The sequence below is a fragment of the Ostrinia nubilalis genome, chromosome 5 (assembly GCF_963855985.1).
Source record: "Ostrinia nubilalis chromosome 5, ilOstNubi1.1, whole genome shotgun sequence".
NCBI lineage: Eukaryota > Metazoa > Arthropoda > Insecta > Lepidoptera > Crambidae > Ostrinia > Ostrinia nubilalis.
In genome coordinates this window covers 1,723,267-1,740,776 of record NC_087092.1, presented here as the reverse complement: position 1 = coordinate 1,740,776, position 17,510 = coordinate 1,723,267, and the positions used below count along the sequence as shown (strand labels likewise).

The window sequence follows — 17,510 nt, the reverse complement described above, 5'->3', positions numbered from 1 at the left end:
CTGGGTTGTGATCAGATGACCCATCAGCACATGACTCGATCTTCATGTACTGTTTGGAGAGTCCTTTTGTAAGAAAGAAGTCGAGTATGTCCGGGATTCGATTGTGATCAGCTGGCCAGTTGGTAGGTTCCGATGGGGCCACTATACTTAAGTGATTTTTATCGATGCTCAGCTTTAGCTGTCTTCCCCTCGTTGTTATGAGTCTTGAGCCCCAATGGATGTGTTTGGAGTTCCAATCGCCTCCTGCTATCAAACGATTGCCTAGACTTGAGAAGAAGTGAGAGAACAGATCTGAGTCTATTCGATGTTTTGGTGGACAATATACAGATGAGACATTGAAGTATCCACATCTGTCTTGTATCGCAACTGTAGTGGCCTGTATTTGCTCGGTTTTATATTCAGGCATTAGGTAGTGCTTTATTTTGTCTCTAATAATTATAGCTGATCCTGCATGGCCTGTGCCGTCTGGGTGGTTTGTAATGTATGTCTGAAACCCCTTGATTTTGACACTGGTATTGTCCGTGCAATGTGCCTCTGATATTAGGACAATGTCTAGTTTGTGCTCAGCCATTAGCACCTCGAGCTCATCTTTATTGGGTGAGAGTCCATTTATGTTCCAAGTCGCCAGTCTTAGCCCAAGGCCTGCTAACCCTGTAGTTTGGTTATGAGCGTAGTCATGAGGCTCATAAGAGCACTCATTTGTTGTAAGATTAAGTCGAATTTCTCGTTTTGTTTGGTGAGGAGAGTTTCCAACACTGATTGATTTTGGTTAATGTTAAGTATAGAATTTTCTGTGGTTACTTTGTCTGGCTCGTTTCTAGTGACTTTGGCGTATGTGAGTGGTTCGTTTCCTTTACCAGTGGAGGAATGTTGATGGGCAATATTACTTCGAGAGATTGTGTCTCGAATCGTGTTATCCTTTGCAGTAGTACGTCTATCAACTCTTCGATGGCCATATTTGTTGATTTTTTTTGGCAAGTATTTCTTTGTACACCTCACATCCTTTATAGTTTGCCGGGTGTGAGCCTTGGCACAGAGCACATTGGGCTGGTGTATTTCTATCGCGCTTTGGACAGTCTGAGGTTTTATGTGCTTGTGCGCATTTCACGCAACGAAAGGGTCTCATGCAATAATTTTTTGTGTACCATATTGCTGGCACTGAATTAAATTGTTATTAATTACGTTTAGTAACGGTATTTCCATATCTTGTATTAAATGAAAAAGGATTAATGCACCACAGCATTAGAGTGCTAACTGAGACAGATGAAGTTCGTACTGCTACTACTCTGTATATAAATCTTTATGAGTTGTGGTGTATTGTCTGTGTGCCTACATGGTCATACATCCCACACTCGTGATTCTTTACTTTAAATTAAGTAATCGTAAATAATACTTATTTAAGCTTTATAATTATATTTAACTAGCTTTTCGCCCGCGGCTTCGCGCGCGTGGACTACATTATCTACATATTTTACAGAACCCAATTTTTTCCAAAATAAAATTTAGCCTAGTTTACTCGTGGATGAACTCGTGATTTCGAATGGTGAAAGAATTTTTAAAAACGGTCCAGTAGTTTTAGAGCCTATTCATTACAAACAAACAAACAAACTCAACAAAAAACAAGTTTTCCTCTTTATAATATTAGTGTAGATGTATCTTACGACCTTTGTACTATACGTAAAGTGGTTACCTGAATGATTTATCAAACTAATCGAGCAAAACCTTGGCAGTGCATAATACTGAAGTAATAACTACGACCGATTGAAAAGATAGGAATCATGTAGATAAGACAAACATCAATAACCCCCTAATTTCAATTTCATGCCAGTTGTCTGGTGTTTATTAAACTATTGATAAACAGTGTAAGTAGAGATAAATTAGCATTAAATTATGTATCAATCAAACTTAGCTTCTTGTAGTATAATCGTTCTTTCTTTCTTATTCCAAGAGTTTAGCATTTAGGAACAGAACAAAACGTATCTAACATGTTTGTTCGTTTCAGCCAAATGACGTCCACTGCTGGACAAAGGCCTCCCCCAAGGATTTCCACAACTACTGGTCCTGCGCCGCCCGCATGCAGGCACCTTCACCAGATCTAACGTAATTTTCTAATGAATATAAAGACTTGACGTCAAAAGTGTACTCGTAGATAGAGTGCGGCTTAGCGGCGTGAGCTCTAGAATATTTAGAACCAGAAGTAGAAGAATTATTCTCATTCTACCATGTAGGTAGCATGGCATGTAAGTGCAAAACACAATCATGTCATATTAAAAGATAAACGTTATCATAACATACTGGACAGTATTTCCCATTGTCGTTACCCATCCATAACTTATCGAATGACTAATAGCTATGTGTAAATTAAAATTGCTTGTCATCGTAAGCTAATAGCTGAACTGCCCTATTAGTAGGTACCTATGTGACGGAGTTGTTATATTTAGGTAGGTACGCACCTAAACTGCGACTAACATAATTTCGGCAAATTACATAAATATACCTACTTTTTAAATTGCTTTAAGTGTGTCAGATATGGGATTGTTCAATAAATTAACACATTTATGTAACCCATTTAATAATAAAGAGTACAAAATGTTACTGACCGAGAACTGTTTATTAAACTGCAGTTTACTCATTGTGACTTATTATGTTGTTATCGTCAGTACTAGTAGTAATATCTGTGTGTAATTAAATCTTATTTAGATGTAATCTAAAATGTCACAGGCATATTAAATGAGAGTGAACTGCGTTAGTCGCTTATTAATAGCTGTTATACTCGTAATAGTATCTTTGCTAATGAAAATGTTACGGTATTGATTTCCGTTTTCCTTCCACTAATGAGATGTTACTTGACTACTAGGCTACAAATAGATATTATTTATTATTCTATTTTCCGTATAGGGAGGGAGTTTTAACGACAGTTCCGAAATGCGCATTTATTTATTGTTAAAGATTTACCAACAACATATCATTTCACATGCATCGTTACATTATTAGAAAGCTAGAATCTAAAAGATATGCCTTTACAGGAAAATACAGCATTCAAAGAAATAAGCTACATAATAATTTGAAGAGTTCTTTAATATCCCTTTGATCGTCAAAAAGATGCTCAGCTCATTATCAAGAATAATCCAAGCCAGGGAAGAAGCCAATATAATATTTACTCAATAATGAAACCATTTTATCAAAACGAGTTTTATTTCTGTTATGTGCATTCTACGTATGCAATTTACAAGCATCCGCGCAAACCGTTTCCAGGAAGCGGTGGCATACGGCTGGCAAGTGCCGCAGCTGAACGCTGTCAAAATAGACTGGTCGGCGCTCACAGAGTCCGTCCAGAACCACATCAAATCCGTCAACTGGGTGACCAGGGTCGACCTTAGGGATAAGAAGATCGAGTACATCAATGGCCTGGGAGAGTTCAAGGACCCGCACACGATCATAGCTACTCTGAAGAATGGCTCCAAGAAGGAACTGACGGCCAGGAATATCGTCATAGCGGTGGGCGGCCGGCCCCACTACCCTGATATCCCGGGGGCGACGGAATACTGTATCAGCAGCGACGACATCTTCAGTCTCAGCCATCCGCCGGGGAAGACGCTCGTTGTAGGCGCTGGATGTATCCTTTTTTCAATACATTACTGTATTGCTATCTATTTTATGGGAGCGATAGACTGTTAGAAGCAAAAAATAATAACGAATTCACCATCAGTCGAGAAGCCACACTAGTCCGCTATGAAAATAATTCTTGCGGTATACGGAAAGATAAAAAAAAAAAACAGAAATAGAACCACGAATAGTTTACTTATCAGTAAAGTCAGTAATGACATAATTTTGTGTTTTTGTACACCTCATTAGAGACGGACTCCAATACTTCACGCTAATTTTAGCTCGAGTGTTATTGTTACGCAACAACGAGCAATAATCTATTTTTCATTACTATATTTGTACGATAGTCGAGAGCAATATGTGCTAATTAATACTTATGTTATTATCGTATAATACGTATAAAACATACAATGACATAGTAAACATTTATGGTTCATTAAACGATAACCTATTTGTTTAGTAGTACTCCAGCTTCAATTGGATTTTGTGATATCATTGTGCGTTTGAATGATTTCAATTCAAATATAAAAACCTTCGGCTGATCTTAGCGTTCAATAATGTCCTTAGCGAGTCTCTCCAGATATCGGACTAGAATGCGCCGGCTTCCTAAACTCTCTAGGCTACCCGGCGACGGTGCTGGTCCGCTCGGTGCCACTACGCGGGTTCGACCAACAGATGGCACGCATGGTCACCAACGAGATGGAGGAGCGCGGCGTCAAGTTCCAGCACCGATGCGTGCCGCAGTCCGTGGAGAAACTTGAGAGCGGCCAACTCAAGGCGCGCTGGCTCAACACTGAGACCAACGAACAGTAAGTTACCCGGTGACGCTGCTGATGGGTTCGACCAGTAGGTGGCGCGCTTAGTCGCCAATGAGATGGAGGAGCGCGGCGTCAAGTTCCAGCACCGATGCGTGCCGCAGTCCGTGGAGAAACTCGAGAGCGGCCAGCTCAAGGCGCGCTGGCTCAACAACGAGACCAACGAACAGTAAGTTACCCGGCGACGCTGCTGATGGGTTCGACCAGTAGATGGCGTGCATGGTCACCAACGAGATGGAGGAGCGCGGCGTCAAGTTCCAGCACCGATGCGTGCCGCAGTCCGTGGAGAAACTCGAGAGCGGCCAGCTCAAGGCGCGCTGGCTCAACAACGAGACCAACGAACAGTAAGTTACCCGGCGACGCTGCTGATGGGTTCGACCAGTAGATGGCGTGCATGGTCACCAACGAGATGGAGGAGCGCGGCGTCAAGTTCCAGCACCGATGCGTGCCGCAGTCCGTGGAGAAACTCGAGAGCGGCCAGCTCAAGGCGCGCTGGCTCAACAACGAGACCAACGAACAGTAAGTTACCCGGCGACGCTGCTGATGGGTTCGACCAGTAGATGGCGTGCATGGTCACCAACGAGATGGAGGAGCGCGGCGTCAAGTTCCAGCACCGATGCGTGCCGCAGTCCGTGGAGAAACTCGAGAGCGGCCAGCTCAAGGCGCGCTGGCTCAACAACGAGACCAACGAACAGTAAGTTACCCGGCGACGCTGCTGATGGGTTCGACCAGTAGGTGGCGCGCTTAGTCGCCAATGAGATGGGGGAGCGCGGCGTCAAGTTCCAGCACCGATGCGTGCCGCAGTCCGTGGAGAAACTCGAGAGCGGCCAGCTCAAAGCGCGCTGGCTCAACACCGAGACCAATGAACAGTAAGTTACCCAGTGACGCTGCTGCTGATGGGTTCGACCAGTAGGTGGCGCGCTTAGTCGCCTATGAGATGGAGGGGCGCGGCGTCAAGTTCCAGCACCGATGCGTGCCGCAGTCCGTGGAGAAACTCGAGAGCGGCCAGCTCAAGGCGCGCTGGCTCAACACCGAGACCAACGAACAGTAAGTCATTACCCGGTAACACTGCTGGTCAGTGGCGTGACTATGCTATTCGAGGCCCGTGGCAAATTCAGAGGGATCTGACTCCTGACATCAACTATCATCTTCGAATCGGTACCCGGTTTCCCTGTTACGTTGTTACACCACTGCTGCTGGTAGTTTCGACCACAAGATGGCACGCATGGTCGCCAAAGAGATGCAAGAGCTCGATCATCGGTGTGAGTTTCCATAACCGATGCGCGCTGGCTCAATACCGAAACCAACGAGCAGTAAGCTCAGACGATTCCACCTCTACTGTTCTTACTTCTCGTTTCTACCGTTGTAACTTCTTTGTAGCCAGGATCTACAGCTTAACCGCCAAATAAAACCCAGCCTGTGATATCAAGTTTGTCATAGGGAAAGGTTAAACTACTATTGACTCGCGTGCATATTTGGTGCAATATCAATGTGTAGGTGTTCCATTGTCGTGCTTCATTTTGTCACAGTTGGGGTTTTGCGGTTTAAACTATTCCATTGTTGTTTTTGCCTTCCTTGTTGCCTTCTTCCTCGTAGATCTTATCATTGTAGAGTTTAATTGAATTTCAATAGACAATTCTGTGAAATAATATTTTATTTTCAACCGACTTCAAAAAAGGAGGAGGTTATCAATTCGACCCGTATGTTTTTTTTTTTTTTCTATGTTTGTTACGCGATAACTCCGCCAATTAAAAACCGATTTGAACAAATCTTTTTTCGGCGTATAGGTGGTCCCATTTAAATTTAATAATAGAAAAAACAACCCCCAAGGGTGGAAAATTGGGGATGAACTTTTTTATACGCAATATCTCCGCCGATTATAAATCAATTTGAACGATTATTTTTTTGTTGAATAGGTATTATCAAAAGGGTGGTTTCATGCGAATTTGAAGAAAATATTTCACCCCCAAGGGTGGAAAATTGGGGTTGAACTTTTTTATACGCAATATTTTTAATTTTTAGTTTTTTTTTTGTGTTCACGCATTTGAAATCGGTTTTATTTTTTTAAAAAGTTAATTATTATAAAATTTAATTTCAGATTCGAAGACGTGTTCGACACAGTGCTGATTGCCACCGGCCGGTACATGCTCACCAAAGCGCTGAACTTGGAAGCTGCTGGCGTTAATGTGAGTTGTAATTACTTTTGACTGATATCGGTATCACTAAAATAACGTTAATTTTATCGCAATTGATAAAGTGGACAGAATCACTTTAAACTGATCAGTCTGTTCCATATCAAATCAAAATATTTAATCAGGACTAGTTCTTTAAATAATAATAATACGAGTTAAAGTTACTTGTTATATTCAAAGTTCAAATGATAATTATTGATGCGTATCCCATATTTAGATGACGTGGAACATGTACAGACTTGGTATTATCTAAGAAAGAAATGACGATTTCAGTATCATAAACCTCGACAGGCGTGAATTCGAAGACGGAAAAAGTCTCAGCAACCAGCATCTTCCAACAACCGATTTCTTTTGTTTCTTCCAGTCGCTATCCGAGAACGGCAAGATCGTAGCGCCGACGGAACAAACGAACGTTCCACACATCTTCGCAGTTGGTGATGTGTTGGAAGCGCGGCCTGAACTCACGCCCGTGGCCATCCACGCCGGCCGCTTGTTAGCGCGCCGCATCTTTACTGGAGCGACGCAGCAAATGGACTATGATAATGTGGCCACTACCGTCTTCACGCCCCTGGAGTATGGCTGCGTGGGGCTCAGCGAGGAGGCCGCCACCGAGAGGTTTGTCCACTTTACGCCGGTCTACATACGCGTGTATACAGTAGCCTTAGTCTGAGCTCACGCCCGTGGCAATTCAAGCCGGCCGCTTGCTAGCGCGCCGTATCTTCACCGGATCGTCCCAGCAGATGGACTACGATAATGTGGCCACTACTGTCTTCACGCCCCTGGAGTATGGCTGCGTGGGGCTCAGCGAGGAGACCGCCACCGAGAGGTATGTCCACTTCACGCCGCTCCACATACGCGTGCATACAGTAGCCTTAGGCCCTTTTCACACGTCCCGGTTGCCGGCTAACCGGCGCCGGGTATCCGGTAGTGAAGTGTATGGGCATGGTACGTAGCTTTCACATGTTCCGGCGTAATTAATCCGGCATGCCCATACACTTCACCACCGGGTACCCGGCGCCGGTTAGCCGGCAACCGGGACACGTGAAAAGGGCCTTAGTCTGAGCTCACGCCCGTGGCCATCCACGCCGGCCGCTTGCTAGCGCGCCGTATCTTCACCGGAGCGACGCAGCAGATGGACTACGATAACGTGGCCACTACCGTCTTCACGCCCCTGGAGTATGGCTGCGTGGGGCTCAGCGAGGAGACCGCCACCGAGAGGTATGTACACTTTACGCCGCTCCACATACGCGTGTATACATGTAGCTTTAGTCTGAGCTCACGCCCGTGGCAATCCAAGATGGCCGCTTGCTAGCGCGCCGTATCTTTACCGGAGCGACGCAACAGATGGACTATGATAATGTAGCTACCACAGTCTTCACGCCGCTGGAGTATGGCTGCGTGGGGCTCAGCGAGGAGACCGCCACCGAGAGGTATGAACACTTTACGCCGCTCCACATACGCGTCTATACAATGTAGCCTTAGTATGAGCTCTCGCCCGTGGCCATCCACGCCGGCCGCTTGCTAGCGCGCCGTATCTTCACCGGAGCGACGCAGCAAATGGACTATGATAATGTAGCCACTACAGTCTTCACGCCGTTGGAGTATGGCTGCGTGGGGCTCAGCGAGGAGACCGCCACCGAGAGGTATGTACACGTTACGTTGCTCCACATACGCGTGTATACATGTAGCCTTAGTATGAGCTCACGCCCGTGGCCATCCACGCCGGCCGCTTGCTAGCGCGCCGTATCTTCACTGGAGCGACGCAGCAAATGGACTATGATAATGTGGCCACTACAGTCTTCACGCCCCTGGAGTATGGCTGCGTGGGACTCAGCGAGGAGGCCGCCACCGAGAGGTATGTGCACTTTACGCCGCTCCATACAAGCGAAGGATAGCAGGTTTTTAGAACCTGCTGCGCTTTAGGCGCAGCGTGGAAGTTCCTTCCTTTCTTTCTTCCTTCTGAACTAATCTGCCTAACATTAAAAGCGCCCAACTGTCGAAGTTACGAATGATGTTCAGGTACGTCGAAGCCGTGAAGCTTGGCAAGAAATAATGAGTTTATTACTCAACCTGCCGCTATTTGCTTACGTAGAAAAATGTAAGTATTTGTAATCACTATCATGATACTCATAACAACAGGACCTCACTCAATATTATGTTGTAACCCGCAGTAATGTAGGCCACGAAGCCGATTTCAGCTGATAAATATTGCGGAGTAGTGACGCACGTCTGAAAATATATTCGTAGCTTGCCGCTAATTTGCAAGTCATGACAGAGTGGGGTACGAGACGAAAACATCATTATAATCTCAAATGTATCCCTGGAATTGATCGGGATGACGTCAAATGATGAAATCCAATCTATCAGGCTGTCTATTTATGAGTTGAATCGAGTTATTTCAAAAAACAGCACTATTTTATGCTGTCATTTATGTTAATTTTGTTGTGATAATTCGAGATAAAAATGTTAAATGGTTGGCAAGAAAAAAGTGTGCTATTTTATGATTTTGCAGAAATGCATTCCACTATAATCCAATAAGTATTTTTATGTAACCACCTTCTCTCGTGCATTTATGGTAGAGACTCCAATTTCCCAAAATACCAAACTTTCACCAAGTAATTTACTTCGGCTATCTGGTCTGTGTCCTTAGTGCAAGTTTTAATTAGTTTGAAACTAGATGTCGCTGTATATTTTTAACGGACCTCTTTGTGTACAGTCAGCGTCAAATAAACAGCACAGTCAGCATCGTGACTGAAAAAGTTGACAACACAACCTTATTCGAATTGCAACAAAGACGTGTTGCGAATTTTTTGGTTACTTTAGGTGTAAAGAAACTATTTAACGCTGACTGTACAACATTAACCGGCAGACAGTGGTGGCTTGCGGCGCTTCTTTTCAGCACTTGCCAAATGTTGGTCTCGAAGCGCTGGTAGGGTAAAAAGATTATGAGACATGTAGAGGCTCCTTAAGAGCAAAATATTTGACGATTTGTAAGCACTATAATATAATAAAGAAATTTTGACTTTGACATTATTTAATTCGGCAATTTCATTCCAGGTTCGGGCAGGACAACGTGGAGGTGTACCACGCGTTCTACAAGCCGACGGAGTTCTTCATCCCGCAGCGCAACATCAAGAACTGCTACATCAAGGCCGTGGCGCTGCGCGAGGCGCCGCAGCGGGTGCTAGGGCTGCACTTCGTGGGCCCGGTCGCTGGAGAAGTCATCCAGGGCTTCGCGGCCGCTATGAAGTGAGTCACTTATGAGCTCTAGATTTAAATTCTACATAATTAGAGTTTTTATTGCAGTTTAAAAAAAAATGGTTTGCGTTTTTTGCGTTGCGTTCGGCTTTCATCTTTGATTTATTTCATTTGAATAACTACATATTTGCTCATTTGCAATGGCGTAACTATACCATCCTAGGCCCGTGGTAAAAATTTATTGAGATCATTAAAACAAATTTTGTAAAAAAAATTTTTTGTTCTTGGGCTCGGGGTCCCCTAGGCTCGGGGGCCCTTCTCATTGCCAGCCATGCCATTCTGTAATAGTTACGCCACTGCTCATTTGTTTTTTTTATATATATTTTATTACACATGTTATTCTAGCTACGCCTTTAACAACGTTTTTTATTCTCATTTACGAACTACAATTAGGATATGCTTTTATCGTGATACCGCTGCACCATCACAATCTTTCGCTCTGTTACACAGTTTTTGGCACACCTTTTACTAAGTTTTTGGCTGTTATTTATGCTATAATTTTGAGGCAATTTTAAACAGTAGATCGCCTCACTGAACTACAGACAAGTGCTGATCAAGAGACAAGTATTTTGGTTTCTTTTTTTTCCAAATTCTAAAACCAACGTAGTTAGCACTCGTAGTTAGTAAAGCCCGGTCCGTGAGCACGTAGAATTTTGTCCAATGACCCCTAGCTACCCATCCTTATCGCTCGCGCGTAATGAAGAATTTTCACTAATTTTGTTTTTTAGCTTTCTGTATTCTCTGTTAAAAATAAAAAATACACGTGAAAGAATTATTTCGATACGTTAATTAGTTTCCAAGATATTGAATTTTAAAAGTGCGGGCGGCGGCCGGCCCGCCATTTTATGCGCGTGACGTCATATTACAACGACTGGCTCATATTTGTATGGGTGGAATCTTGCAAACTGAATTAAGACCCACTTCCAGGCAACCGATTAAGCTGAAATTTCGCAAACACATGTGATTTGGATGACCATGCAATATTATGATGACATGGAGCTGATCTGATGATGGAGCTGGAAGGTGGCCATAGGAACTCTATAATAAAACGACTTAAATGCATCGAGTTTGGGCTCGTTCGTTTTGTATTGATGAGTATTTTAATTCTATATAGTAATCGGGGTCTAATGATGGAGCTGGAAGGTAATTCGCAATAAAACGACTCAATCGCATCAAGTTTGGGTTTGGTTCAATTTTAATTTCTGTGATGGGTCTGGGTGTTAATATGTATAATAAGTTTGTATTTACAAAAAAAAAAATATTTAAGTATGTTTATATCCGTTTTCTAGTGAGCGGACGCTGTGAATGTACGTCGCACGGGGTCACGTGACCGTCGGCGGGACTCAATATTTAAGCGAACTTTGAATGCCTATAAAATCATAACTACTGGATATTTTTGAATGAAATAAAAACTAATGTATTTGTAAATGTAAAAGCTTAACTGTAACATAGGTTTCAAGTGATTTTGCATACCTAGTAACATTCTCAATTATGTTGCTATCGCGCTCGCACACTCACTGCGGGTGCCAGTCGCACAGTCGCGACAGCAATATAATTACGCGCGAGCGATAAGGATGGGTAGCTAGGGGTCATTGGACAAAATTCTACGTGCTCACGGACCAGACTATAGTAGCTAGACGTTAATATTTTTAAACTTTTGTATGCTCTTAAAACTAAACCCACCATGGAAATTTCCAGATGCGGTCTGACGATGGAATTGCTGATGAACACTGTAGGCATCCACCCGACTGTGGCTGAGGAGTTCACGCGTCTCAACATCACCAAGCGCTCGGGCCGCGACCCCAACCCTGCCTCGTGCTGCAGTTAAACACACACTCACGCACCACACTTGCATGCTTGCACTCCGGTTCAACGACCTTTACGTCAGTAACTTTACCATAAGTTTATATTAAAAGACGTAGCACATTTATCGACCGGAAAGGAATCGTAACCGTATCTCGAAACGTCGAAACTCCATACTGCAACGCACACTTTTCCGCACCGTAACTTAAACGCTTCGCGGTTGAAAGCGCGCGAAGGGCGATACAGTTGATCCCTTTCCGAGTTTAGAAGTCTGCTATGATATTACGTCATCGCTAGTGAGTGCGTCAAAAAACATGAAGATGATAATTATTTAAATTAACCGCTAGGGGCGCTGTACAATCTGTCATACATTTCATGGCATTTATTACGCAGTATCTAGCGAGCACAACTAATGTAAACTCGTGGTAAGCCCACTGATCTGCCCTCGCAGTTCGGGTCAATAACTCTTTAAATTTGATCTGCGTTTGCAGTTCGGGTCAATGACCCGTTTGATCTGTTCTGTCATTAGGTCGGCTCCGAATTATTAACGTAGATGTGATATTGTTTAATGCTTTATATTGGAAATGCAAGCGTGTACAGAACTCACAAGTAGCTTGTTAAACTAACAAATACTGTTACTTAAACACAAACCGGTACGCACCAGTTTGCACCGGCGATACTTTGATGTATACTATTAAAGTGAACCCTATTGTACAGACACGAGAGACTAGTTTCGACTGGCGAGATATTATTGTATTGTATAGTTGACCAACTTTGGTGCTTTCTCGACTCAAATTGTTTCTTGCCTTGTTTTATCGGTAATTTTTATAGTACAAAATTCAATCTCTAAAGCAAAAATAGATTATGAATCGTTGTCTCAAAAATTGATTACTAATTATGAACAAACTTATTGTTATACTCTATATTTGAGTACAGTATTATTTATTGTTACAATAAACTATGATCTTGGAGATATTTAACTTTGATAGACATTCCGAGAGCACTTCATCTGGATAGGATTCCACTCCACTTACGGTTATTTATGTTTTGAATTTAAATAAAGTGATATATTTTTAATGAATTTGACACGTTTGTTTTATTTAGAAAGAATTAAGATAGGTACAGCATCTTTTGAAACTAGCTACATTTGTCCCGTTTTCTCGAGGTCCTCGACGCGATCAATCTACTGCTTTGCCCTGCGGAGCGTTACTTGATAAACTATATTATGGTGAATACGTATTGGTATCTGATTCAAGCATTGGCTAAAAAAATTGGCTCGTTGGCAGAGTTCAAAATTAACTACAAGAAGGGCTAACGTTTAAGCCCAAGCGCGTGCCAACTACTGAGCAGTGTAACTAACTAAATGTCGTTTCTAACTTTTATTTGGCAGTTGTATGCAAAGTGTATGTATCTATCTAGTGAGCGCAAAATTAAATGTAGTAGCCCTCATTTCACTACGTGCGTAGTTAGGGCTCCTCGTTGGCGAAGTACTGCTGGATGAGGGCCCCAGCGGCAGCAAGCGTACAAGTAGCAACCTAATACCGTTTCTAACTTATTTGGCAGTTTTATCTATAATTGTATCTATCTAGTGAGCGCAAATACGACAGCTCTCATTTCCCGCGCGTGGTTAAGGCTCCTCGTTGCTAAAATACTGCTCGATGCCGGGAGCGGGCGCGCACGGCAGCCACAGCGGCGCCGTCGGCATCGGGTAGTAGCGGTGTGCCTCTACCAGCTCGTTGTCGAAGCGCCAGAAGCGAGGCCCGCGGAAGAAGAACGTTTCTGGGGAGGTCACAAGACTTGTTAGTACATTAACCAAAAAACTGGTGAATTATCGTAGACAATCAATAACTGTAGACAACACGTTAGAAAGATGGAAGATAAACTGGTTGGGGCAAAATGTTGAGTAGTAACCAACTGGAGCAAGAAAAAAATAAAAGAAAGCACTGAGCCATTTTAAATTACGTACGTATGTTACGCACTCCAGGTATCCGGCTCAAAGGACCAATTTACATAATTCTGATAAGTGGCCATATTTTAAACGTTGAATGTTAATCTTAATCAAATGCAATGCAATGATGTGTCTTACCTCCTTTCCAAATAAGAGCAGCATCCACAGGATATGGCACCTTCCTCCACGCCGACATCTCTTTCGGGTATCCCTTGTCCATCGTGCGCGTCGCTTCATCGTATCTCCAGAAGCGCTCGTACTCGATCAGATAGGTCTTGTTGTTGTAGTTGGAGAGGAACACAGTGGTGAGCTCCGGTACGTATTGTGGGATCGAGTAGTCTGTCAGTCGGCCCACTTTTATGAGGCGGAAGGATCGGCTGAATTCCCAGTATTTTCTTTCTGCAGAATATAAAACACAAGAAATAATAAAAACAACAGGTAGTTTCATGATCAATAATGTATCAAAAGTGAACACAGGACAAATGTTAAGACAATGGTGACCCAGAATGAAGGGAAAGAAGGCTACTTTGTTTCTTGTTCTAGTAACAGCAAACATTTAAAAGGTCGATAATCAAATAGTCTGCTATTTAGGTCGGTACGAAAAGTATTTTTTTTTACTCACCAAAAAACACGACAATGTTTCCGTTTTGTCTTTCGTAGATAGCTTTAATAGAAGTTACGTGTTTTGGCAGCCCAACGAACACTTCATGGAATCTTCTCGGGTACCCGTCCTCGATCACTCTGTCGCGAATCACCCACATCCACTGTGGAAACAAACAATGAGTTGGTTAATATTTTATTTTATCTGTTTAAACCAGTTGGTGCCATGTCTGCGAGTGACAGGATCTTACTCGCTAATGGCGCCAACTGGTAAGCGCAAACCCTCATTCGGCGACGAAGCTTGTGCAGTAGATCTCAAAATCAAACCACATAAATTTCAACGAACCTCCTCTTCGAATACAAATATCTTCCCCTGTATGGCTTGAATGGTGTTGTAGTTTGTGTAGCACAGGTCTGGAATCTCGTTCTCTTCCTCACTTTCAGGCCTATCCGCCTTAGTGAACCGTGGCACGAGCGACGAGTAACCCACGGGGCTCTCTGTACTTTCTGGGACTTCTTCGGATAACTCGTCTTTTTCTGGAAAATGATAGTTAAGGCATAAAGTAGAAACGTATTTATAAAGCTCTAGTTTGCGTTAAGGCTTTCACAATCAACTGTACAAACTGCAATAAAGAGCATAATGCATTTGTCGCAGTCGGTCATGAGTACGGACACTAAACTGAAACGCAAACTCACCAAAACGTTGTTGCACGGATTTGCTGCTAGGTGGCGCGCTTGCGTTTCAGCACGGTAATATTATTACCGTGGTTTCAGTATTGTCCGTACTCCGTACTCATAACCGACTGCCACACGTTTAATATGAAAAATCATATCCAATGACCACATTACAAATATACTCACGATACAGTTCCTGCATGCCCAAGATATCGTCCAGGTGCAGCTTCTCCACCGGCACCTGGTAGTATGGGTACATGACGGACGCTTTCACGTCCGAGTGCGACAGTCCTAACGCGTGGCCGATCTCATGGACCGCGACCGCAAAGAAGTCTGTGACGTCTTCTTCGTCATCGTCCAGGTTCTCGCCCCAGAGCTCGTCATCGTCGAAGTGCATGGCGCCGTGTGGAGGCTGGAACGCGTGAGCCACCACGTGACCTGGCCCGTCAAAAGGAAACCTACGTTACAGAGAGTGTATGTGAATATTAAAGATGTTATAGAATATGAAGTGGTTAATTTTGTATAACCCTGGTCGAGTTAATTGCGCACCTGGATGGCCGTGACGTAACATCGACGCATGGTAACGGACGGGGCGAACGCAGGAAGGTGTGTGAGTAAGTGGGAAGAAGAGTCTCATCTCAGTGAAGTGCACAGTTAGCTCGATCGGGTTCTACAAATTATTGTGTTGGTTAGGTATAATATTGCCTTTCTCTATGGTGGAAGTAAATTGTATTTTGTAGTAGTTTTCTAGATCAATATTTTGAGGAATTCGGATTGAAATAGTGCGAAACCCTTAGGCGGTTAAACAAAGCGTCAAGTTTGCGTTTCCATTGTAGCAGACGTCTGACATTTACATAGGGCTATATTTCACCGGGACACCATCGTGGCGCAACCAGTCGCCGCTACCAACAAAACGTATACAGCTTTGCGCAACCAAACGGACACCAGGTGAGTAACTCTCTATAGAGCTGTATACATTTTGTTGGTAGCGGCGACTGGTTGCGCCGCAATGGTGTCCAGGTGAAATATAGCCGTAAGATTAGGCGCACACCGTTGATTTTTAGTTGGCCGATAGTTGTGCCCGATTTTAAATTGTATGAAGAATCGGCCAAATCGAATCGGCGTAGTGTGCGCACTCCCATACTGATCAACTGCCCGACTAAACTATAGGCCGACGAAAAATCAACTTTGTGCGCCTACTCTAACTCGTGTGTTTGATTGTGCTGTACTAACCCGTCTCCATGGTTTTCCCTGGCGAAGGAGACCTGTATGTCAGCATTGCCGCTGTCCAGGCGGGTGAAGTGCAGCCCGCCGTGTGGTGCCCAGATCGCCAACGCCGTCTCCATCAGAGATTCCACCCTATGTTTCGGCAGAGTGCTGGAGCCGTTTAGGACTCTGAAAATATTATTTTGAGTTTCAGGAAGACATAAAAGGGTTGTTCTTGCAGGAAGACTGGAGCGTAAGTGCAGTTGGATATAAAAAAATTAAAGATTTGAGTATTTAAATAAATTACTTTGTAGCATAAGGTCTAAGGGAAGTCTCTCCAAAGATGGGAACCTCCTATCTTGCCTTAGAGGGTAAGATAGGAGGTTTCCATCTTTGGAGAGACTTCCCTTTAGAGTCTAAGGGAAGTATCTCCAAAGATGGGAACCTCCTATCTTTGCCTGATTTCTATTAGGAACTATGCCACAAGCAAATGGTTACCTGTAAGAGATGGTTTTTCGGCCCCATCCCTCTTGCAAAATGTATCTTCGGTTTCTTGTCGACTTATTTTGGATATCCTTTACTCCACAGCGCTTTTTCTTGAAAAGCTGAAATCAAAATATCGTAAGTAAGTCCCTAGTACCTACACTACAGATGGTTTAAAGTTTAAACTTACACATAATGTAAGTTAGACGTCCACTTACCTTCCTAGTGTCAGGGTCGAGTACTCCAGTCTGGGGCAGGCCAGCAAACGCCTGCATCTTGCGCACAGCCTCCGAGATGGAGTGCAGCGAGTATGCGAAGTCCAAGTCTTTTTTGTCCTGAGGCTCTGGGAGGTATCCATACTTTTTAAGGAATGATTGCTGCAAAATAGGTATGTATGCCTTTAACATTAAGATTTCGGAACTTGAATTTAATTGCAAGTTTTCATAATCGGAATCTTGGGTTTAATTAGGAACGAGAAGACACTCGAATATCTAATGGTTTTAACATTAGTTTAAAAATGTATTTTCATAATCAGTGCTCATGCGCAAATAAACTGTTTATCATTATCGCGATTGTTAATTTCTACAATGCATGTAAATTGTCTAAAACCCACATGAATTTTGGCTGATAGTATGTTAGAGACAAGATCATAATTATTGAGAAAATAACTGAATACGGATCCCTAAAAATAAACAAAAATACTACAAACAAAACAGGTCAAGAACTTACGCCTGTTAGCTCATCGTAGCTAAGCGATAAAGACTGACCTCTTCTTTCGTCGGGTAGTTCAGCTCCAGGAATATTGTTCGGCTCGAAACATAACTGAAAACCGCGAAGAGACTGGCCAAGCCTATGAAGCAGAGCCTACAAGCACCCATGACCGCGGCCGGCTAACAAAGAAGCCAGACAGACGATATGCCCAGC

The 17,510-nt window shown here is 43.4% G+C and overlaps 2 protein-coding genes across 4 annotated transcripts in view; one reads left to right on the top strand and one right to left on the bottom strand.

The window, feature by feature from the left end:
* Positions 1-12,760, top strand: part of LOC135071633 (thioredoxin reductase 1, mitochondrial-like) — an 18,401-nt gene extending 5,641 nt beyond the window's left edge. For all 3 annotated transcript variants that reach the window (XM_063965396.1, XM_063965397.1, XM_063965395.1), the window contains 6 exons: positions 3,256-3,616; positions 4,187-4,415; positions 6,520-6,607; positions 6,978-7,228; positions 9,671-9,862; positions 11,570-12,760. In XM_063965396.1, coding sequence (XP_063821466.1) covers positions 3,256-3,616; positions 4,187-4,415; positions 6,520-6,607; positions 6,978-7,228; positions 9,671-9,862; positions 11,570-11,699 — 1,251 coding nt within the window. In that variant the 3' untranslated portion in view covers positions 11,700-12,760. The remainder of the gene's footprint in view (positions 1-3,255; positions 3,617-4,186; positions 4,416-6,519; positions 6,608-6,977; positions 7,229-9,670; positions 9,863-11,569) is intronic.
* LOC135071635 (matrix metalloproteinase-25-like) lies at positions 12,743-17,510 on the bottom strand. The gene is made up of 9 exons (XM_063965398.1): positions 17,354-17,510; positions 16,805-16,963; positions 16,602-16,708; positions 16,131-16,292; positions 15,084-15,355; positions 14,569-14,759; positions 14,245-14,386; positions 13,761-14,021; positions 12,743-13,453 (listed from the first exon to the last, which is right to left on the bottom strand). Exons 1-9 carry the CDS (start codon positions 17,462-17,464, stop codon positions 13,302-13,304), a joined length of 1,557 nt encoding a protein of 518 aa, XP_063821468.1. The 5' UTR covers positions 17,465-17,510; the 3' UTR covers positions 12,743-13,301.